General features: G+C 37.4%; 3 protein-coding genes and 1 long non-coding RNA gene across 29 annotated transcripts in view; 1 reads left to right on the forward strand and 3 right to left on the reverse strand.

The window, feature by feature from the left end:
- The window catches only part of LOC149050830 (uncharacterized), a 28,309-nt gene extending 25,823 nt beyond the window's left edge, over positions 1-2,486 (reverse strand). For all 4 annotated transcript variants that reach the window (XM_089198375.1, XM_089198374.1, XM_089198376.1 and 1 more), the window contains exon 1: positions 2,344-2,486. In XM_089198375.1, the coding sequence (XP_089054501.1) occupies positions 2,344-2,349 (6 nt within the window). In that variant the 5' untranslated portion in view covers positions 2,350-2,486. The remainder of the gene's footprint in view (positions 1-2,343) is intronic.
- Positions 2,487-3,765: 1,279 nt separating this feature from the next.
- Positions 3,766-14,548, reverse strand: LOC113674086 (SH3 domain-binding protein 2). Of its 22 annotated transcripts, none has more exons than XM_089198391.1 (13): positions 14,304-14,540; positions 14,150-14,203; positions 12,517-12,761; positions 11,921-12,020; positions 11,515-11,629; positions 10,635-10,696; positions 9,893-10,353; positions 9,204-9,303; positions 7,928-7,970; positions 6,302-6,357; positions 5,789-5,852; positions 5,320-5,376; positions 3,766-5,189 (listed from the first exon to the last, which is right to left on the reverse strand). In XM_089198391.1, the coding sequence occupies exons 3-13, from the start codon at positions 12,719-12,721 to the stop codon at positions 5,070-5,072; spliced, it is 1,383 nt and encodes a 460-aa protein (XP_089054517.1). In that variant the 5' UTR covers positions 12,722-12,761; positions 14,150-14,203; positions 14,304-14,540; the 3' UTR covers positions 3,766-5,069. The 22 variants fall into 22 exon arrangements, with proteins under 22 accessions (XP_089054517.1, XP_089054512.1, XP_089054520.1 ...); XM_089198386.1 differs by having other exon boundaries at positions 9,195-9,303; XM_089198394.1 differs by having other exon boundaries at positions 14,325-14,533.
- Positions 14,549-18,139: 3,591 nt separating this feature from the next.
- Positions 18,140-24,513, forward strand: part of LOC113674084 (uncharacterized) — a 31,402-nt gene continuing 25,028 nt past the window's right edge. For both annotated transcript variants that reach the window (XM_027190554.2, XM_089198370.1), the window contains exons 1-10: positions 18,140-18,374; positions 20,438-20,571; positions 20,858-20,935; positions 21,172-21,259; positions 21,641-21,738; positions 22,411-22,513; positions 22,837-22,960; positions 23,170-23,228; positions 23,471-23,586; positions 23,796-23,869. In XM_027190554.2, the coding sequence (XP_027046355.2) occupies positions 18,353-18,374; positions 20,438-20,571; positions 20,858-20,935; positions 21,172-21,259; positions 21,641-21,738; positions 22,411-22,513; positions 22,837-22,960; positions 23,170-23,228; positions 23,471-23,586; positions 23,796-23,869 (896 nt within the window). In that variant the 5' untranslated portion in view covers positions 18,140-18,352. The remainder of the gene's footprint in view (positions 18,375-20,437; positions 20,572-20,857; positions 20,936-21,171; positions 21,260-21,640; positions 21,739-22,410; positions 22,514-22,836; positions 22,961-23,169; positions 23,229-23,470; positions 23,587-23,795; positions 23,870-24,513) is intronic.
- On the reverse strand, positions 18,621-20,445 carry LOC149050831 (uncharacterized). Its single transcript, XR_016184441.1, has 3 exons — positions 20,336-20,445; positions 19,540-19,657; positions 18,621-18,736 (listed from the first exon to the last, which is right to left on the reverse strand). It is a non-coding gene; the product is annotated as an uncharacterized LOC149050831 (long non-coding RNA).

A 24,513-nucleotide genomic window follows, 5' to 3' on the forward strand; every position in this document is an offset into this window, starting at 1 on the left:
ATTGGCGGCCATTTTGAAAACGTGCGATCCAGTTCACGTGATGTGATACGTCACACGTATCAAAGGCAGTGAAAAGCGTCATGTTCAGACCTGAAAGTAACAACTTCGTCCTCGCTGTGCAGCTGGTACCCAGCGGGGAAAGAAAAAGAAAACTCTTCTTCCATGTTCCGGAAATGTACAAGTTTTATCCATCTTTATCTTTTTTAAGGGAGACTAGTCAGCCGCACAAATGAAGGCTTCTTGCTGATGTAACTATTTGTTTATTTTTCCGACGCGTTTCGTTTCTAGCTAAGACTTCTTTAGGGATGATTACAAATAACACTGAACAGCATATATGGCACATTCGCGTGCCCAAGTTAGACTTCCAGTGGAAGTAAATAATAACAGAAACATGCTGTGAACCGAAGTTACAAGAAACACATTGTTATTAGCCCCACACTCCAGCGTTTTTTCCAATTGCGACCGGAAACATGATGAAATAAATCTTGTCTGTAAGGTTACTAGTTTATAAAGTGTATCACTGTCAGTTGAGTGAACAGTAAATTACTCACGCTCGTTTATCGTAAATAAAACAAGCCGGCAACCTGAGGGAGGAAACCATGTACAGTGTCATGAGTCTGCCTAGCACCCACAGTATAAAAGGCAGTATCTTGGTTAAAAAAAAGGAACCGAGTCAGCGACACAATCGTTCGATGGGAATAACAAGCACGTAATGTTTCTCAAATTACGACCTGAACTTTAAAAAATATTTATTAGTTTTCGCGCTAAAGTTTTACAAAACTGAACCACTCTTAGCCACATTGACATTTATAATATGAACGGAAAAACAAAAGGTTTTCAAGGTAAGAAAAAGCGCTGTGTAGTGATGTTTATAACAAAGTAAACGCAGACAGAGTTAGCCCTCACCAATGTAAAAACGTAGAATGATCAGGTCACATGAATCGGAAAATTCGAAGTATTTATGGCGGATGACTCACGCAGCTACATTTAGGACAGTTTTCCGAGCGAAAAGAGGATCAAAGAGGCGTTCGAAGTACCTTGTATTCGTTTCAATGTGTTACCTGAGGCCTTTGGATAGTATTCCGAAAAAGTTACCTTTTATCCGTCAGTAACCCTTTAATCTGCTACGCGTCTGGTGCAGTTGGTTCCTTTTTACCTTTGTCTTTTAGTCATAGTTTTCGGGCAGATCACGATTACCTGGTAAACCCGACACGATAATATTAAAACTCTTTTTTCAAGCGCAACTTGTGTGCGCTGTGTTATAACAGAATTGGTTCCTGCTTTTAGCAATGCGCATATCGAGTTATCGGGATGCAATTTGGAAGTTTGGAGAGCAACCAGAAAGCTAAAGTTGCTCTCGTGCTCTTCAAACTTCCTGCGTGCATCCTCAACTGGATTTACGTACATTAAGCAAGAACAAGAGATTATAAATTCTTGGCAAGAAACAATTCTTTAAGTGGTTTCTGAATGTCGCCTAACTTTCGAGAGGTCTCAGCAAAAACTAACCCTCGCAAATGCGAACGAGAGAAATCGGAATCTAACATGATCGGTTTTTTAAGCATTATCTAGGTCAGATCCAAATGACACGGGCCCTGCTACAATTCCTTAAATTAGATATCAAGCCAAGAAATTTCGAATTAGAAATTCGGCTTCGGCCATCACTTTTTCACAGTGAATTAATCCCGAATGAGTTCTAGTCAGGTTCTCTTGGGCACAGATTCGATAGCAACGCGGAAAGGCAAACAAAGAGTTAACGAAGCCCGGCTGTTGCGTATCCATTCGATCGAATAGATACCCAAACGGTTTTGACTAATAATTCAACACTGAAGAGTTATGATTCACAAGTGGTAGAAAATATTATCGACTGAATATTCCCATCTCCATTGTTTGCTCTGCGCCGCTTTCACAATTGCGTCTTCGGTTCAGGCACAGATTCGAAAGCAAAGCGGTAAGGCAAATAAGCAACATTCACTGGTAATTTCTCGATCGAAAGGCTACGCGAATGGTTTTGACTAAGAATTCGACAGCGAAGAGAAATGATTCACAAGTGATAGATATTATTATGTACTGAAACACTCCACCTCCATTGTTTGCTGTGTACTCTTCCGCTTTCACAACTGCGTGTTCGGTTCAGGAACGGATTCGATAGCAACGCGGTAAGGCACACAAATAGTTAACGAAGCCCGGTTGCATATTGTGGTAAAAGCTTCGTTTAGCAACATTCACTGGTAATTTCTCGATCGAATGGATACTCAAACGGTTTTGACTAAGAGTTCGACATTGAAAAGTAATGATTCACAAATGGTAGAAAATATCTTCTACTAACACATCGAATATTCCTACCTCCATTGTTTTCTGTGTACTCTTCCGACTTCGTGATTCCACAAGAATTGAATCACAAACATAAAAAATTTATCCAAGCCATTCCTTCTATCGATTTTCCGCAGAAAATGTTTTCAGTCACTAAACAAGCCTCCTTGATCAGAGATGCTTATGAATCATTAATAGCCGACTCTATCAAAGTGGGGGACTGGTAATAAATCCACCAAAGTTACACGAAAAGGAGTGGAACCAGATATAAATTTGGGACTTAAGGAAGAGGGGAAGTCAGGGGTTGCTAGTTCAAGTCAAAGGCTTTTCTTTCGCCCTTGTATCAATACGTTTTCTGTGTGACTATTGAAAGTAGCATTGTGTCCACCTCCAGGAGCTGATATCCTAATTCCATTGACGCGTCAGTTGGCGCTTTGATTAGCCCATAGACTGACATAGCAGAACAGTCCGCACCACAACTAATCATGGAAGAGTACATTTCTGTTTTTATGACAAAACGGCAAGGATGGATTTGAAAATAACGATGAGAGAAAAAATTCACATTGAATCTCCGTTAATTATTACTGTACATCGATAATGACGCAAAATCTACGATTTCATTTAAAGAAAATACGTCTCTGAATCAAGGGAACCTCTCTCTACATTTTTAATTCCTCAACATTCTCCAAGGGGATAGCCAGAAGGAAAGCTCAGCATTATACATTATTTGGCAAGGGAACTTTGTAGTTCTTGTCGTCTTTGTTAGCATGGATACGTACTTTTGTACCACCTACATTAATAGATGGAAATGAAGTCATCGTAAATATAATTTTTTAGATTTTATTCTTGAAAAAAAAATAAAGCAGAGCTCACCAAACTAGTTTAGTAGTAACAGGCGCATAAGGGTTTCAGCGAAGGCTTTTCTACGAGACGTAGCAGTTCTAATGACAAATTAAGTGGGAGAAAAAAACTGAATGTTCTAGTCATGAATCGTTTGTTTACTTTTTTGAAAACTGATCGAAATCTTTCCTTTCTTCCGTTAGGAATCTTTGTCGCGATACAGCCTCCCTCGCTCATCTGACGAGTGACTCTGAGGCTCCAGCTCAGTAGCTTTTGATCTTAGCATTATGATTTCATAGAATAATTATTCTTTAGTCATTTGTGTGCCCTTCATTTTGTTTTTCCTCACCGGCTTTTGCCGAGTGTTTAACATTCTTCCTTAACTTCACTTTGATATCACAACAGTAAAAAGTAAAGCTCACGGTCGTATACTCTCCCATTAACCACAGGTCTTTCGAGAAAACTAATCAAAAATAACACCGCATGGTCAGTTTTTTACACTTTTTACTCTTAATTTTTCCGTCATATCCGAATATGCGATTATGAATGAGAATGCATTCACCAGACATGCATATCAGCCCACAGCACAAGTAACAGAGGGACACGGAGGAGATGTCAAATGGAAAATATAGCTTTATTTCAATGTTTCAAAAAAGATTTAAAGTAGGCTGATTCTCAAAATATACAATAACTTACCACACATTCCTCTGATTACAAAAAGTAATTATATATTAGTTACGAATTCATATTCTGAAAACAGTTTTGGGAGAATGATCATCGAACACGTTATGAAGACAGAAAATAAATGATCAAAAATAGGCGATGTGAGATTTTATTGGCTCCAGTAAATGATCCCAAAAGTTGGCGCAGTTAAACTTTAAGGAAAATTGTTTCATGGTAAATCAACAGTTGGTATCAACCATCCGTATGCATCAATGCAAAATTCATTTAATCGCTGTATACTGTACAGTTTTTAGTTTAAAAAGAAATACAATAAAAATTACTTTCATTCTATCCACATAATGAGCAAGATGTTAACGAGAACATGGTAAAATATGGCCATAAAGTCTTATTTCTAACACCATGCACTGCATATTGGTTCCAAATTGCCAATGGCGTTTCCTATGCAGAAAAAGTGGGACCGGCCCACACACTAATATAAAATCTCTCGACATCAAAGTCCCTTGTTTTGCATTTATATAAACTTTTTTCAAAAATTGTCAGCAGATCTTTCTTCCCCTTTCTAAGATTCTATGAACATCATAATCCTTCTTCCACATTTCTCTAACTTCAAAACATAAAGTTAAAATCATACACCTGCGCTGAGTAGCATAAACCGTCCATGCAAAACAACAAACGATCATAAATTGTAAAAATTCTATACGTTCAATACCTCAATAGTAAGAAGATCTGGCATTAAAAAGAAAACTGGGCGTTTTCATTTCGTGAAGACAAAATTTTTCCAAGCATCACCACAGGGAAAATACTTCTCTTCAATCCCTACTCTTCTTTGGGAGTATGAGGCCCTATCTTAATGTAGAGTATGTTGAGGACGTATTCTGCCTCAAAAATCAACAAAATTACAAAAGACGATTCAACAAGTTGCAAATTGCCCAAATATTTCATTTTAAAATGCAATGTAAAGGAATCGACAACATAATAAGGCTTTGAGGAATACATCCCACAGTTCGGGGTTATTGTTCAAAGCCTCGAATCGTTTAATACTGAATTTGCAATAATTTTTGTATAAAATTATAGTCCAACCTAGACAAAATATCACCCGTTTGATAACACCCAACAAGATTCATTAGCAACACCAACAATTATCGTGATGAATTTTACAGATGAAAGATTTGGCTGACTCTGATTAGTTACTCCATGATCCTTTTTTTGTATGTCAGCCTTTAGTCCATTCAAATCTATTTATATGGCGCTGTAAGTTTCACGTCACATCTTGGTAAAGTGAAGTCGTAAAAGTGTTTTATTAGCTTCTCAATTGTTTTGCATCGCACGCCATCAGGATCAAGGGCGTAGCCTTTCTGCAAAATAAATACCACACAAAGAGGTGAGGGGGTCACTGTGAATTGTACATCCAAACTGCCATACGATTAAGAATTTACAAGGAAACAAACTAAATAAAACTTATTAGACGAAGAATGAACCACATACTTCATCCTGAAACACCATGTAATGTCGTACTCGATCTCCAGTCCACACGGACAGAGCCTGCATGAAATTGAAGGAAAAATTAAGAAGTAAATAAAAAAAAGAACAAATTTTCCTCGATCTTGAAAATACTGCTCTGTAAAGTATGAAAAGTAATATGCTGAAAAGGCGATGAAAGATTATATCGTGGAGTTTTTGGTTTGAACAAGATTGGAGAGACTGAACTGTTTTATTGATGTATGGTTTTGCTAGACTGTACTTATATATTTAATTTCCCCATAAACTCAATCTGTAGCACATTCGACTACGCTCCAACTGCCTGCTCGTTTGTAACTGTTACTTATACAGTTGACAGTCACATTACCATATACGAAACATGAAAAGTCGAGGTCAACAATCTACGATTTTCAAACTCTGAAGTACACGAGTTTTGTTACTATGAGTAAAAATCATTCTCTGAAGTTGGGTTTACCCGCTCTGACTGTGCGTTCTGACTTCTACGCAGTATGTAGACTCCGAGTTTATTTTCCAAGAGACTACAAGAAAATAAGTCAGAAATAAATACGTGTTAAAACACAAATACAGTAACACCATATAAAACCTTGAAACCCCTACCCTCCACTCCTGAACAGATACATGAACCTATTGCTTTTAAAATGTACTTCGCGATGAAGGAGTTCGCCTTATCGGGATTCCTTTATTGTTTTGCCTGAGGCACATTTCATTGCATAACCAATAAAACTAATTCATATTGATCGGTTGCAGAAGAAAACAGACAATAAAAGTGGACAAAGAAATAACAGAGTCAAATTTTATTTTGAGACCTAAAAGCTTCTACTCATGGTAGGTAATATCAAAACCCTGCATACGCACGTAAATGTCGATAACATAAACAATAGATGGGTACTTATTAGTTTTAATTACGAGTGTTTTCACTAGCTTCCTTGAGACAACCTCGTTATTAGGACAAAAGTAATATACTAACGCCCCAACTTGCATCTTGTCCACGTCGAGTTTTACAGCCGATGAAGGAAGAACTATCTGCAACAATAAAGTGAAGAGAGTTGCATAACCCCTTAACTCAGTCCCATTAGTGACCAATACAAAATTTCTCCTTACAATATCAATGAAATATCAAACAGACGAGTGATGAGAATGAAGAAAAATATCAATCAGGGGATTGTTAGCTGATCCAATACAAAATTCTCCAAACTCAAAAAAATGAGAACTGTATTGCAGACAGTAAGGAAACTTACTAACGAGATCTTGAAAGTAAAAGAGTTAAGAAACCCATCGTTATTTAAGAATTTGTTCATGCTTAGCGTGCGTATATCGAATTATGGATGCACGCGGGAAGTTTGGAGAGCACGAAAAATGCGTAAGAGTGGCTCAAGGCGCAGTCGAGAGAAACTCTAGCTTTTTGAGTGCTCTCCAAACTTCCCAAGTTCATCCATAACTCGATATACGCAGAGCTAAAAAGCATGAGCAAATTCTTTTATAACAGAGCGAAAACAAGGATCTGAGCGAAGAAGCCTTTTATTGTGATAGAGTGCAAAATTCTCATAACGCACAAAAAAAAGTAAACAAACGTCCCCACTGGCTGGTCAAAAACATGCCACATTTTATACTTTGGTTTGAGCGAGAAAATTTGAGCCAGTTAACTGATAATTGTTTGAGAAAAACTCAAAATTTACGGGGAAAATGGAGAAAATCAAAGCCAAATGAACTCACGTGTCCCTAAAAAATGTTTTAAAAGTCTAAGACTCATCTTATGAGTTATCAAGACAAATTTGCGAAACGTGCAACTTGCAAGTTTTTTTCGGCTTTATTTCTGTTGCTTGTTGGATCAGGACCTAAATGGTCGATGCCGATAGAAAAATTGGGCGGATCTTCGCTGGTTTCTTCCATATTTCAAAGAGAAGGAAACCTGCACGGCAGCTTAAAAGGAAGGAAACTCTGAAGCCAAGTAAAAAAAAATGCTCACGTCATCTTATTTACTCACGGGCGTGCGTAAATAAAGATTTGTTCATAGCAGCTCAATAGGACTTATAAAGGACAAGCACGCGCGCTATGTTATAAGTATTACATAACCTTGTGTACACGTGAAACTATAGTGAATCACAAAATCACATGTCGGTGACTATTCTATCGACATGATACCATGCATCAGAAAGACAACTTCATATTGGGGAGAGGGGTGGGTGGGGTGGCGGTAGTACTTTAAAATATTTCAAAGTTATTTGGATTGAGAGAAGCTAAGCCTGGAGGACTTCAGATAAAAAATAAAGCCCCGAGTTAATTAGCATTAGCCCTGGCCTCGTTAAGCTCTTAGGGAAAAAAAATACTACCTCACAGTACCTCTCCCACCCACAGTCTTGCGCACTGTGCTGAGGAGGGGGGGAGGGCTGGGAAAGGCTACTTTAACTATTGGCTCCCGAGTTGATGGATTGTACAGTACTTTCAGCATTTTGAAGACGACAAAGTATTCAACACTTAAGCTTTGTAATATTACTGACGTTCAACCAGTTTGTACAAGAAAACAAATAAAATCCTGCCGTACGGTCACAACCAAGGTCTAAAAATCATACAAAATAAATGGTTTTATATTCACCTCATTATGATGCCGACGGATGCTTCGTCCATCTGGATATCCCCTAAAGCCAACAGAGTAAACAACGATAAGATTGAAAAGGGGCACAGTTAATGTTACAGGGTAATTTGGTATTATCAACTGGGTTGATACCATAAAGAGCTTTGAAACTCTTTACGGTGGCCAATTTACATTATTAACTCTGTTAATACCAAACTACCTCGATATACTCCCACACCGACGCAGCACCACAGTTTCTTTAGAAACTTACCCCCTTTATTCATAGTTAATGTTATCCTTCAACAACTAGTACCAAATATTAACCAACTGTTCACAAGGTAAGCCCATTTTTTTCTGAATTACAATTGTAATTAACAATTTATGAACAAGAAAGAACCAAAAACTCACTAAATGAAACTGTAAATTGTGTAACTTTACTACAGGTTAAGAAAGGCAAAATTTTTCAAGTTTTTCTGTTGTCAAAAATTGATCTGAAATTGCACTGTAGGAAGCATTTAGGGCCCCGAGTCAAAACTGAATCGTCATACTAGTCCATACAAAAAGAGAAATTTGTTATTCATTAGAACTTCTTGACCAGTGAAAATGGGTACATGTATCTGTTTATCTTGATGAGTTTGTACAAAAAATATTGGACACTCATTCAAAAGAGCTGCCTTATTTTCAAACCAACTGAGCTGGACTGTCAGCTCTGACAAAAGTCATGGTATATATAAAACTTCTCAATTTAACAATCATAATAAGGTGTTGAAATTTTCATACATGTATATGTATCTGGAGGGTTTCTTTCCAGTCAGAGGTGATATTTGCCCCAGAGTGGTATGAGTACAAGTATCCAAGCATTTCAGTAAAAAATTAGAGTGAAATAAAAATAGAGTCATGGGAATCTCTTCCTTCCTTCTCCAAAATTCCTCTCATTTTTGCTTTTTTCTTTTCTACATGCCTGTTAATTGACTGATGCAAAACCTGGAGCAATAAGGGTCCCCCTTGTCCTACTAAATATCAAGTTAACACTAAAATAGACTTTTGAGAGGTTCATGTACAAGCAAATGGATGCAAGTGACTGTTACTCAATGATTTAATGTGTCTTCATGGTGAGAGGTCCCAATAATACTAAACATGAGCCTCTTGCTAACAAAAAGAGCTATGTGAAGAAAACTGTGGCTTCTCAGCACAAAAAGCTCCATGATATAGTGAGCCTCTGTTATGATCAAACACACAAATTACACTCCATTGATAGAGAATGATATTAGCTCAAGATTCCTCTTACTGGACAGACCTTGACAGGGCGGGTTGCTTTTCATTGACATCTTCAGGATTTGTGTCTGGAACTATGTCCAAATAACCTTCCCCTTCTTCTTCTTCTTCTTCTTCTTGGTCTAAACAAAATGAAATCATTTACCACAATATTAGTGACAGAGTTATCTAAAAAATTTGATTTTGATAATCTCCTAAGAAATGCAAAATTAATCTTAAGAACCTAACAACATTTTAACCCTTTAACTCCCAACCTCTGATTAGTTTTTCTCCCTACTGTTCCCTTGCAATTCTTATGATGTTAGTTGGGAGAATTTGGTATTGGATCAACTAATAATCCACTAATCAATATTTTTCTTTATTCTTGTTACTTGTCTGCTTGGAATTGTATCATTTGATATTATAAGGAGAAATTCTGTCTTTGTCACTCACTGGAGTTAAAGGTTTAATCAAAAATAAATAAGGTTAAAAAGTTCAGGACAGTTCCATTTGGTTGTAGTGACCCTCACCCATGGCATGATAAAAGCTAAGTCAGTAGTCATAACCATTCTAAATGAACAACTACCCTTGCATTGACAGCATGATTCATACCTTCCCTGAGAAAGAAGATGTGGTTAGGGTGGTTGCAACTGACTGAAAAGATTGAATGAATTGAGATAATAAAAGACACATAATGCATTACTATGCATAAGTTCAGACAGTGTACAGTACCTCTACAGGGCAACGATGGGTACCTCATGATAGGTTCAGTGGTGTGCCGCGTCAGAGGAGGTGGCCGAGGAAGTGGTTTGGGCGGTGCTAATGGTTTTCCCTTTCTTGCCGGTAGAGCAGGAGGATCACTTAACTTGCGGGGAAAATCAGGACTTGTCCTTCCAGGAGATTGTCTGACTGCCCCTAATGAAGCACCTCCTTGGCCTGGCACAGGAGTTGGGATGCCAGTGTAGCTGAACCCTCCTCGAAGTGGCTTAGGTGAAGGAAATGCAGGTCTCTGAGGAGGCAGGGGTTTTCTTTGCACTTGTGGAGAACCCATTTCAGGGGGTGGACAGTACATTGGTTCTAATGCTGGTTGTGTTTGAGGTTTTCCAAACATTGTTGCTAATTGTTCCAGGTCAAATTTAGGTTCTACTTCAGGGTAGCAGTACTCCAGCTCTGCATTATCATTTGGCTCTATGCTACAAGAACAAAATAAAAAGAAATACACTATAAGAGCTTCATTTGAACCCACTTATTAAAAGAACCAAGTCTTAATTTGACAAAATCTATTCAGAAAATAATTTCTTATAGCCTTTTAACAAAATAATACTGGACATCATTATCACTTGTGAACAATAAACCTGCACAATAAGTTTAAAATATATTTATACTTTGGCTGTCTTTTTTTAATAAAACTGTTTATAAATAAATACCAACAACAAACTACATTTATCAAATCAATTCAATTCAAGACACTCACATGCTTTGTCTTCCTGTCCCACAGTATTCTCTCATATCACTTACTATACTGTTCATCCATTCCTACCAAAAAGAATTGAACAGCTATAAAAACTTTTTCTACCTGTTATAAGAAACTGTTGTAAAGGTGGCAGACACCAGCTTTTGGTGAATGCATACAACGTACTTTAAGGATTATGGCTAATGGGAGGAGAACTTTCAGAATCAAATGTAAATTTTTTTTTTTTTTTTAAACTTCATTTCTTGGCTAGGGACTCTAAGGTTTGGGGTGCAATTACCAAAATATGGGGGAGGACTAGCAGCCACTCCCTAGACTTTCCACTGCTCCAACTCTTGAACTCATTTTCCAAATTAAAACACAATTTATTTATTTATGGGCATGGCAAAGACAGGATTCACCGCTAACAAAGTCTCCTTGGGTACATGTAGTTTGCATTACAAGTGTCTTGCTTTATTTTCTGATTAATTTTTAGGGAGAGTACTTTTCAAATTCAGTTGAATATCTGGATACACAAACATTAACATGGCACCAACCAAAAGTAACGGTAAGGTTTTAACCCTTACACTCCATCAGTATGCATATTCTCCATACTGTTCTCTAAACATTTCCAAAGGGGCTAACAAGGAGAATAATTATTTGTAGATCACATGAAACCAAAGGATAAAAGACTCTACACGCAACACTAGCAAGGTGTTGTCTAAGAAGAAAAATGTGAGGATGTTTAACTGAATCGCTTGTTAACCCATTAATCCACTGGCATGATTGACTCATAAATTCTCCTGACAGTATCACCCTTAAATAAGAAGTTAAGGTAATGAGAATAAAGGAAATGATCACCAACTAAACAAGTTCTTGATACTTACTTTTACTTTGTACTTACATTCATTTCTTGTTCAGAATATGCAGCAAAGTAGTAAGTCCTTTTTTCTGGTTGTAAATGAACTAATTTAAAAGTCCATTGAAATTTGGAAGTTTTCTCTGGTGCTGGGGACAATCTAAAATGAAATGTGGATAAAAATTTCAAACTAAAGCCACCACATTTATGAATAAACAAAATTGATTTTTGGAAATCCAAAATTTTTCTGGAGCTTGACTTATTTTCCTACAGTAGGTAGGAAACATATACTTCCAAGACTTTCTGTGCATGAGGTTGTCAAGGTCACAGGGTGTTTCAAAAGTTTACACCACTATTGCAAATTTTTCTGCTTATATTCTATTACCTTAGTGGGAAGTGCACATTAATATTGAGCTCCTGACTGAAAAGTTTGTCTTTCATTAAAACATACCTGTATCCACTGAGAGAAAATTTACCAGCTGTAGTTTTAGCATCTGGAGTATTGTAATAATACATGCAGCCTTTGTGCAAGATGATATATCTGTCACGCCCTATTAAAAAACACAAAAACAACAAATTACTTTCAAGCTACAAGTGGGCTAGCTGCCTTTCAAACTGTACATGGGATGTAATATAGAACTTAACCTCCACTTCATGATCCTTGCATACATTACCTGATCCGACAACAAAGGGACTGCAATACTTTACATTATGTGCAGTGGCAAAGAGAAGCACACCAATAAGTGTGATAGTATCCAATAGAAAGGTAGAATTGTGTGAGAGAACAAACAATACACATTGATACAATGCTATAACCATAGGTAAAAAAATTACCATTGTTTTACTGTGCACTTTAATTTTGGCAATTTTGTTCAAAGAAAAAAGAGAGGAAGGGTTACTCATTAGGAACCGTAGCTTTCAAGAAACCTGAAGTTCTAGACAACATGTCATATAGAGAGAACGGCTTCATACAGACAGATGCACAGTAAGAAGTCACCAAAATTAATTCTGTACAAATTACACATGACACAAGATGATAAGACTCACAGGATTTTACACTTCCTCCCTCTTTTCTTATCCACCCACATTTGCTACAGCTGTCTTTGAGTAGTTCTTGAGCAGGTATGGATTGGAAAGGTTCAGGTCCTTGTTGATGTGCGTCTAAAGACGACCATTTCCTTCCATCTTCAGCAAGGGATGTACTGGTGTTAGCAGGAAGTGTTGTACTCATGCGGCTTGGAGAAGTGGCCATTACTCTATTTCAATATTATACTATCATCTTGTATGAGTATCTATGGAAAAAAAGTTAATAAAGATTGATCTAAACTGGAAATTGAACAAGGAAAAAAGTATCTGCACCCTTGACCCATTAAAAAATTCCCAAGAATAGTTAAGGTCCACAATTCACCTGGCCACCCTGTTCAATTGATAACACAGGCTGTGATTCTCCTCCCTACAACTTAGAAACTTCCTTGCAAATAGAATAATTTTCAACTGAGCGTGAAAATCAAGCCACCCTAGATCATCTTGTTTTTCCTAACTTTATTTTCTAATTTGCTCAGAACACTTGCATTACTATCTGAACTTAAACCCAATTCAAAAGTTAAACTATTATGATCTGTTGATTCATGTTTTCCAGCACTTCAGAGAGTTTACCTCTTTTAACTTGAAGTTCTGATTTGCTTATCATGAATTTTTTCTTCTCTCACACATGCAATTTTGATTACTTTCAACTGATTTTAGTGTTATTTAAACACTCTATTGAAAAGTACTCTAAAGAGATAATCTAGAATTATTTCAAGATAACATTTTTTAAGTCAAGAGTTCATCATCTGATTCATCACCTATTAAACAATGATCTGTTTATCTCCGACAAAAATTGTGATTACACACTTTCAGCATCATCAATTAACTTTGTTTGGATTATAATTAATACATCTCTGTAGTGATTTGTGCAGCTTATGTTTTTGTTCATTCACTTGATCAACTGGCCTAGACCTGCCTTTCCATCCACCCAAGAAACCCTTTCTAATGTCCTGACCCAGTTCCGCTGCAGGTCATTACATCGTCCTATTCAGTGAGCACGATGAGAACAGCTGAAATTTTACTTAGAGTCGTCAATCTTCCAAGCTTTGTTGCTGCCAAAGCCTACGGCTGGGAATACAGTATAATTCATCCTTCCCGCAATCATGCATGAGCACTCTGTGTACGTCAACCGCAAAACCCCGGCTCAAGTTGACAGTTACACATGAAGGCTTGATACATACATTTGATATGAACTCAGTTTAAATTGTTACTGTTTTGTTTGGATATGGACAGACATTTACGATAAAATACATCGATTGCGATAAAAGCTGGAGTTTTCTTTGTCGATACAACAAATTTTGAAGTTACAATAAACACAGCACCATTCATTGGGCGTCAAAGACGCGTTTTAGCATTAACCTTACATGATGTCACAAGTGTAAATAGAGAAGCCTGTAAATTCTTGCGTAAGATGGTTACAATCGGTGCTTTCCCATATACAAGCTGTGGTACAAAACCGACGAATGCTGCTCGAATGTTCAAAAGAATGACAAACAATATCACTCAAACGGGCCATTTCCCTCACATGACATCACAACAAAACCGATTTCGTGTGCAAAAATCGCCAGCAAATTAAGATTGAAAAGTCACGCACCTAGCGAGAGGTTATATGCATCAATTTGATTTTACTGAGCCTCTGATTGTGTACCTGTAAATAAATAAACGCCTAAAACAATATAGAATTAAAGTATTGCGCTTTCTAATTCAGATATTATTCCGGAAAGAAACCAAAGTGAGGTCTCACCTACCGAAAAGAAAAGCTTGGTTACCTTTCGGAATCCTTCGGCGTAACGCCTCTAATCGGACAATAGAGTTTTTTTAACGGCTACAAAGTTCACAAAAGGCTTCCTCTGTGCATCTTTAAACTCTCTTAATGATTTTCGTGATAACAAACTATCCCTAGATTGTGTGTTTCCGCATTCAATGTCAGGGCGCGAGCTCTTCGTTGTATCTTGATCGGACTTAAGTCATTTCCTCTAGTTCCAGGAAAGACGAGTGACCTACATTACAAACACATGAAGAAGGGAGGGGATGGACAGAAGTGTTTTTAATATAAGGAGGACTGCCGTTATATACAAGTCTTGATATTCTCACGCTCCCAAAGTTCAGTCCAGATATACTGATCTATTGGGAAGATAATGATATTTAGATCCTTTTTCTTTTTCTTTTCGTTAAAATCAGTAGGTGCAAGCGTGCATTCATTTATTAGGAAACTGTTACGTAAGATGGCTGCAATCGGTGCTTTCCCATATACAAGCTGCGGTACAAAACCGACGAATGCTGCTCGAGTATTCAAAAGAATGACAAACAATATCACTCATCCGGGCCATTTTTCTCACATGACATTACAACAAGCCGATTCCATGTTCAAAAATAGACACATTTCCATTCGTTCTTTCTTATGATCCAATGGAGGCCACACACAAAGAAGATGACACCTTTGACAATTTTTGTTCTCACCATATTTGACGTCATCTGTGATCTCTTACCGAACAGAAGCATGGCAACATGGAAATTATATGTCCAATATTGTGGTCTGATTGGCTTCGCTAGCTACTCGCAATCAATTTACAGTCGATAGACAGAAGAGCAATTGGCCTCAGCCTGCGGTATAATGAAGTAAACGAAGACAAACATGCACTTGACTTGTTGTTAAGTAGATATAAACTAAAAAATGAAATTACATGTATTTCCTCTCGATTTCAATCGCGTGATAATTGTCGAGGGCTTTGTCCTAATTGAACTGTTACGCGATTCACGCGATAGAAATCTTGGGCTCATAATCTAGATCTAATCGGTGAATAGTACCCAGGCCCTTCCAGACGTACGTGGCTCGGAGATTATTTTCTGAACGTAACTCTATTTATAATGAAAGTTATAATATCTTAAACAGCGGAAAAATAGACTTGAAAGAATATCAGAGGTGAACATCGTATCTAGTTATCGCTTTATTTGCATGTAGCTATAGATGCTTATTTTGTCATCGTCCCACGCTCACGAAAATAGCCTTTTATCCATTGCAAAGCCCACATCTTCTCACTTACCCCAATTAGCTCATATAGTTTAAGTGTATGGACACTTGAATAAAGTTTATTATGACTTCAAAAAGGCTCAATCTCCAACTAAATTAAAAATATACCAAAAAAAATAGAGTACGATATTTTCGTCTCGTCACAGGCGTGGGACAAAGAAAAAATTCTGAGTCCCCACGAGGCATCAAACCTCAGACCTTCGGATGCCTCTTGAGGACTAAAAATATTTTCTCTGTCGCACGCTCGTGACGAGACGAAAAACACCTTTTTTTTCTTTACCGAGCTCAAAACTCACCATTTCTCTTATTCTTTTAACAAAAAACAATTATTACTAATATAAACAGAAGATAACTTTATCATCCCTTTTATCAAATTTCCAGTTTCATCAGTGCGAGTTATGAAGTTAAAGTCATAATAGATTTAATATTAAGCCATGCGATGTGTTGCCGTGCATCTATTCAGAGAAGACGTCAAAGGGTAGTAAGACTATTGACCAGTACCACTCTCAATCGCGCCTCGATCAAGTCACTTCTTTGCTCTTACCAATATATTTGACATCACCTATGATCTATTACTGAACAGACGTATTTCTACAGTGAATTCTATGTGATGGTCTAGTGAGCGCACAGGCAATATTAACCCATATAATCTATTCTGCCTTGTTCCCGTATAAGGATATTAGCGTAATTTTTAAGGTTGCATATGTTGTCCCCTATTCAGTGAACTTCTGATTTGCAAGAAGTTAGATAATGGCCTCGTTGTACTCTCATTTTCGTTTTAAAAGGACTTCATTGGACGTTGATTTCGTCTCGTTACGGCATGTTAAAAGCAAAAAAACAACAATATAATAACCAATAACAATATCCAACCGCATTTACCTCAAGTGTAGCCAAAAAAAAACGCGTACCATGAGGGATTCTACTTCAGTACTGACGTCACTGAGTGACGTTACTAGCATGCCGCTTCGCCTTGGGAACTAGTCCAGCCTGGAACTATTATATGTTTATCGAGGCGGAATGAATGAGTGGCCAGTAATCGGATCCTTGCGCAAAGATTTCTGAGATCGCAGCATTGCAAACATTGCAAACAAAATACATAGCGAAAGGTTATTTCGACGTCCAAAAAATAAATTTTGGAGAGAGATCAACGCTTTTTCGCCGAGGTTTTATCATAAATGGCTAAAGATAATGTTGATTCGAGAGAAGTGTAAGTTTTTGCTTGTATTTCCACGAAATCTGTTACAAAATACACCGATGAACGTCTCTCCCTGCGTAAGGTTTAATGTTAAATCGTCATCGCGTAATGGTCTCGACATTTACAAAATTAGCCATAAATCGCTAGGAAATAGCTCATTTAAGTCTTTTCAGTTGTATTTATGTAGATACAGATTATTTTTATTCTTGTTAACGAATTAAATAAACAAATTACGACGTCTGAAATTATACCTACTCTAAGGAGAGAAGTCGTTGTCAGCGGAGATGGAAATTGTTTGTATCGAACTGTTGCTCTTTGGAAAGATGAAATAAGCGAGGGAAAACACGAGGAAATCCCTAGGTCAAGTGATAGTTTGTTTGAAAATGATCCAAAGGTTTTTGAGCGGCCACTTTTCTCCTTGAACTCCTTGGAGGATCTGGTCAGTAAAATCAAGATCAGGAGAACCCCGGCTGAAACTGTGGATCTATATTCAGTTGTGCATTGCTCCTTGAGCAACCCATTTGTTCCTTATCATCGCAGAAGGATGGGCTCAGTTTTGAGTAGAATATCAACGCTGGTTCATTCTCAGCGATCACAACAGAGAGGCAATGTAGGTGTTTAATCACTTAAATGTATCTGACGGTAATATTAATACTCAAGCTCACCATTTCTCGTCATTTCAATCTCCTAGTACCTCGAGGTAGCTGTTGTAGCTCTTTAGTATTACCAAGCCAAGAAAAAAGCTAGGGGTGGACTTAACACACGTCAAAAAAGCTGAAAAGGCTTTATTGATTTATTTCTTGGCGTTTCATAGCTAATATCTCAGAATTTCGAGACTATCAAGCGATGTCAGTTTCACAACTCGCGCGTGGAGAAATGTTTTCAATTTCTGTAGATTTTACAACATATTTCGAGGTTCTTCGAACAAAAACTTACGCTTTCCTTATATCAACATTACCTAAATCCATTTCTGATAAACAACAGCGAAAGAACGATTATCTCTCTGTAAATCGTTTTTGTGGACGTCGAAACAACCTTTCGCCATACATTTCTTTCTACTGAGTCGCAAGGTTTTCCCCGTGGCGAACCCACATTTCTTTGCGCAAACACAGGGATTCGATTACTGGCAACTCATTCAAAGCTAATTTGCCCGCTGAGATTAATATCAAATAAAATGGGCCAGTTGGGGCTCCCATTGCAGCCAGTTGTCAACTGATTGAAATTCAAAACCTGTCTGCACACTCCTCTTTAGCACTGAATGTCGAGTAGTATAGGTGACATGAGGTCCTCGATAACCTGCGTTTATTGGCCAATGGGATTTAATACGGTATTTAATTTCCTCCGCCGAAGCAAAGATCACATATAATCCAGCTGATCCTAGTGTCACCATTCACTCTTCCTCGGGATTTTTTTGTATACCTCTTATGTTTCTGAGTTCACATGACTGTCGTACAGTAGGAACATCTTCAAGAAGCTGGAAGGGAATTTACTGCAGACTGTTGTGTTCGTGGCAGAAATAGATAATGATACGTAACGAGAGAATAGGTGGAATTAACTGAAAGCCCTTTAAGATGAGACGGCAGTATTCTCAAGGTGGGTTAGCTTATTTAAAAGCTTCGACGTTTTTTTTGGGACCTTTTCGGTAAAACGATTGTTTCTTTATTTGGGATAATTACTGTTTGTAAGCCGTATTATATATAATATTACTGATTAAGCGACAAAATTCAGAGTAAACAACAACGATCTACAGGAGGCTGGAAATTGTTTGTTTAGGTTTAAACCCTTTTAAAATACAAAACTTTTATAGCATATTAAGTTTAACATCACCAAGTCTAACATTCCTCTCCCAGTTTGAAATCTGGTATTCAATTATAATGGAGATGGCACTTTCGTGAGTCCTTGACACATTGTATAAAGCAATTGTAGGCAATCTTTTCTTGAATTCTTTTCATTTTCTGTAACGGAAGCCCAACATTTGAAGTGAATAGGAACAATTTTAAAATACTTTGAAAATTTATCCTGACAAGAGGTTGCCTTTAGTACTAATAAAAAACATATTGGCGCTTCGGACATGCAAGAAGTTCTGTTAATAAGAATTTTCCCAAAAATGCCTCAAAACATGAAATATTGCTTTTCATGTTGAAGGCATCATTGTATTACGAACATACATCACCATTGGAGACGGTTAAGGAATAATGGCGGCTTTTTTATAACGACAGAGGCCAGTTTTAGTAGCCGTGATAAGCAGATGTAAGATTTCAGGTGATTTTTGTTTATACAGTGAGTGATAAAGAGGTTTATCAGATAGACATTGTCTTCCTATCTGTTATCTAATCCTTATAAATACCAAAAATTCACTGAAATGAGTTTTATGCTGCTGTAAAAGATACAAGTCCCTTAGTCATTTCCTTCCTTTCAGCCGGACTTCCTTATAAGGTCAAGTTTACTGCTCCTAAAAAAAATCAATCTTGAATTTGTAATGATCAGGTTCATCTTTAAAAATCCCTCGATATAATTTCCTTTCTTTTGGAAGATTTAGTATCAGGTGGAAGCTTCATGCAAGAAATGAAATGAATAAACAAACAAACACCAAACGAACAGATATTCAAGCAAAACAGAAAATGAAGTTTTTTCGACATATCCCCATATTACCTTCTTGACAGCGGACAGCGTTGATCAAAAACAATTTATATAAGAGTTAATGAGATAATTAGTTTGAAATTCTCGAAGTTTCCATCCTTCGTCTTCTAAACTGTACCTGTCAGCGCGCGAGACATTCCTATCATTTTCATGTCCTTGGCCTTAGTCATGTTCGATGAAAGTATTACGTAATCGGAGACTTCTTGGTGAGTTAATAGGCGACTGAGAAATGATAACTGCAAAAAGGAAAAAAATTAAAGGCAAAAAAGGTGAATGCAGGAGGGCTCAAAGAAACCAAACCTTAAATACCGAAAATATGTCTGAATGGCTCAAATATGATTAGTATGTAATTTACCATCAAGAGTTCCGAGCAAAGTTATTAACTTTCCAAACTTAGCAAACGGTTTTTTTTTCTCACCATGAATTTCCTGCTTAGGAGATCTTAAGTTACCGTTTTTAGTGATGAATGAGTTATATAATTCTTGTAAACATGTCTTATGCTTAAAAAGGCTAGACAGCAAAGGTCATTTAAGATGCGGGTAGCCTTGTTTTCAAAAGAATTTTACTTCTCTACAAGGTGAAATGATTATTCAACCCGATAGCAAAGATAACGGCCAGTTTTAAGCCTCCGCTTATCTTTTGAATGACAATTCCACTTTGAGTACCCTATTTTTATGCTCAACCTAAACGGAAACCATCACGCAGAGCAACTTAACCTTAGTAACAATGACGTCATCAACCCTTTACATCTTAACATCAGTATGTATATTCTCCACACTGTTCTCTTTACATTTTCCTACGTTACTGACAAAGATAATTTGCTTATCAGGAATCAGGAGCTTTTTAGTTCGCGATCATTTCCTTCATTCTCGTGATCTCGGTGTATGATTCAGTGATTAGGAGAAATTGCATACCTGTCACTCTTAGGCTCTCATTGGCAGTAGTGTTTAAAGAATATGCTTGAACAATGAATGGAAGGTATGTCATAGCAATGAATGGTTAAATTTTTGATCAAGGTTCAGACGTATCTGAAGAAGAAACAACAGGCAGGGTTCAAGTTTATGTCAGGATTCGTCCTTTGGTTGAAAGTGACGTCAGAAGCTTAGATGGAAAGGGAGCAGTTACCGCGGAGTATGAAGACCTGACTCAGGTGTCAATTTAAACGATACCTAATGTATGAAACTAATCAAGTGAAACTGTGAATATGATAGAAGGCTACTGGCGAGTACTGAATGGCACTCAGAGCTTGGCTGTTGTGATATATACTGTCCTCCATTTCTCACCCAGTTAAGATTAAAATATATATATATATATATATATATATATATATATATATATAAGAAAAAGAGTATCTATGAAAGACTTCAAATTTGTGTCCTCGTTTTTTTTCTGTATCGATGTGATTTTTGTTAAATCTAGTTTCTTTTATCAAAAAGATTCATGTGGTGGATGGTAAGAGAGAGAGAATTTTTCAATTTGACCAAGTATTACCACCAGATGCTGGAAATGATGAGGTATGTTTAAAATGGATTAATTCCATATTTTAGACAAAATCTATTTAAGCCTGGCCTGAAATAACATATTTCATTCACAAAATCACGCCCTTTACTGTTTTCAAACAACTATTGGAATCTTGAAAAATTGTTTATTTGTTCTTTGATGCACAACACACCATCACGCATGACTAATTGACAAATACAAGTTTAGGTTATATATGTGTGTCTAAATACTTGCTCTGTTGTTCTCTTAGGTGTATCAGGTTGTCGGTAAGCCTCTGGTGGAAGCCTCCATGACCGGCCTAAATGGAATTTTGATGGCGTACGGACAAACTGGAGCAGGTATTTACGGAAAATTCTTCCATCCCAGAGCTTTCAATTCCCAAGGGTCTTTAATCTTCTAGTTACAATGAGACAGAAGCGTGACTGTACAAACGAAGCCCATTGTCTGAGCTGCAGTTTTAGAAAATTGAGAACATTGCAAAAAAATACTCGGTTTGAGAACTAATGGACTTTAATCCTTCATGAAAATTGGAGAGACGATGAGCCAACAATGAGCCAACGCTCTGGCCTCGCCGTTTCTGTGTGACCACCAATCAGAAAGTTTTTAGGAGCTTCCATAAAGAACAGCGTGAAATCGCGATGAAGCCGTTTATACAATTGATTCGTTTTTCATCAAGAAAGATTGATGGCCTTTTGCAATGTAAAATTTCACACTTACAGGTAAAACTCACACTCTGATGGCTTCAGACGGATTAACTACCAATGTTGTATCTCATATGTTCGCTCTGATTGGTAAAGACGTTGCACATTCCTACGCGGTAAGCCTAAAACGTCACAAAACAGAATGATTTTGTGGTTGTTGTTGTCTATGAAAATTTGTTAACATTCCTGTAAGAAAACGTTTACATGAACCGCTTTCCAAGATCCATCTTCTTCAATAAAACTGAGGAGATGAACAGTCCGTCATGCAATTGTTAACTAATTTGACTAATCGATCGATCGATCGATCGATCGATTGATTGATTGATTGATTGATTCAATGGATTACTGGTTCATTGATTGATTAATCTATTGATTCATTCAATCATCAATATAAGTGTCTAATCATTACAAAAGCTGTAATCCAATTTAATACATTACAATAGAGGATGCGTTCTTCTGTAAAGACCTATGAACAGCAATATTCAAAATGCCCTCCTAGTCTTTGCAAAACATTCAGAGTTTTAACACTTGACCCCGCATGACTGAAGTGCAGCTTTCCATGAAAAAAATACTCTGCAAATGGGGGGAACTTTGTCAAATTTCAACATCATGCCTCTTTGAAAACCTGCAAACTGATCAATAAAAATAACAAGAGCGTAGCACAAAACCAAATAATATGCTACGGCAGTGTCGAATCTCAGTACAAGTCAAACAGCAACACTCCTACCATTTCCCAGGGCTGCAGTCACTGGTTTTCTTCAATTATTTTTCTTGTTTTTGTTTTGTAGGTGACATGTTCCTATTTGCAAATATATCAAGAACGAATTTATGATTTGCTAGGCTCCGAAAAATCTGGAACTGAAGTTTACTTGAGAGAACATCCCAAAAAAGGTGTAGAGAGCATCATTAAGTATAAGCTTTAAGTATTTCACACAACCAAGTCTACTATGAGAGGGTAGGGGGAGATGTGCCGTGATAGCAGAAAAATGTTGTCGGAACCCAAAAACAATACTTATCACGGAAACTTTTCAAGTCCATCTAAGATGCCAAGAAAAACGAAATCGAGGGAACACGAAAGAGCTTGCTAAACTAGACTTGATGTTACGAGACTCTCATCCACTGGGGTACAAAGCTGAGTCCGTCATACTCTGCGCATAATAGGCTCCAGCCTTAGACTGGATATCTAATCATTCCGATTCTTCTGTCTGTCGTAGGAGTTTACGTAGATAACTTATCTGAATACTTTGTCAAAAGTCCAGAGGAGATTTGTAAACTGTTGAAGTCTGGCAAAAAGAAACTGGCCATTGCCGAGACCAAAATGAACAGACAGTCCAGCAGGTTGGTCTAAAGCTTAAATCTTTTTGTTACATTTTATGATAGACTCAGTGACTGATTGACCGACCCACGGATCGAGGTACTGACCGGCTGACTAATAAAAAGAAAGATTAAGTGTCCGTCAAGTGCATCCGTTTGTCATCACAGCGCATGATAGGCGCGGTGAGTTTTCTTGCTAATTTGTTCACAGCCACTTTTTCTTTTTATTGCAGATCTCATGCAGTTTGTCTACTTAAAATCGAGAGGCTCAGTGTTCCACGTCGTTATGGAGGTGATAATCGTTTGGGAATTAACGTAATGCATGACCTTAATTCCTCTCTTACTCGTTCAATCGTCGGTTTAATTTTCCATTTTTCGTTCCTTCCCTTTTTGGTTTAATTGATTCTGTCATCATTGCTTCGGAACTCTGACAGTGTCTGATAAAAAAAATATGTATTTCCTTTAGAAGTTTTTCCAATTATTAACTCGCAAGCTTGCAGCGTGAACATCGCTCTTGTCTACTCTTTATTGCAGGGATAACAGACTCCTTCAGCAGTTATGAGTCGTATTACATATCGGGAACTTCAGACACTGAGTATTCAAGTGAAGGCGGCTCAGTTGAGGGCTTTGGGTCTTCTGATCACTTCGATGTAAGCGAATTTTCCTTTTTTTTTTTTTTTTTTTTGTTCTGTTCTGAAACGGTTTGTAATGGCAACTGTTTCAGTTGTTTTATCTTTTGTAAAAAAAAAGTATACGTTCCTTTACATCTCAGAGTATTTCAGACTTACGTAAATAGCTCTAGATGAACGTGCCATAATGATTCACTCTGATGTAGGTTTGGTTTTTTCCTTTTACGTAGGAGGACGAAGAAATGCTGTCTAGAATTTCATCTCAAACGAATGGTTTGGCCGCCGTCAGAGGAAAACTTTACGTGTAGGTATCCCTCTGGTGTTCGTCAAGTTCTTCTCGCTCTTCTTATTTCTTCTTTCTCTTTTCCATCCACATCTGCTTCGATTGTATATTCTTCCTGTTCCCTTGACTTTGGCTATTTGGTTTGCTTTAATTAATCGAGGTGAGTACTGTTGGCACCGAGTTTTTCCGGTGTCTAAGTTTTTGTGCCTACCTTACGTTACGCCTAAATCGTATTGCAGCAATTTCATGGACGAGTGCAAAGCAGAGATCACGCTTTACGGAAATGTTTTAATCTTTATGGCGCATTATCGCAATATTTCAGAGTGAGCTGTCGCCATGTTAACGACCGATTTCAGTTTTGGTCGGCGTCTTAGGAAGCCACATATAGGGCAATATATAGGCATCACGCGCGGCCGCATAAAGTCGCTTGCGGAGTTTTTTTTTTAACATTATTACTGACACAGAATTGAAAAGTGTACGTTTCCGAGCAAAAAGGTTTTTTTTTTTATCTCCGATGATGCATAGAACCTGCAGGAGAATATGGTATAAAGCAACCATCGAAAAATTTATCTCCCTTTTACAAGAAGGAAAAATTAATTTTTTTGTTTAAGAAAACATATGCTTGATATTGAGGAATGAGGCAAAAGCGGGGTAAAACGGTGTTC

This window comes from Pocillopora damicornis, chromosome 2 (assembly GCF_964200805.1).
Source record: "Pocillopora damicornis chromosome 2, jaPocDami1.2, whole genome shotgun sequence".
Taxonomy (NCBI): domain Eukaryota; kingdom Metazoa; phylum Cnidaria; class Anthozoa; order Scleractinia; family Pocilloporidae; genus Pocillopora; species Pocillopora damicornis.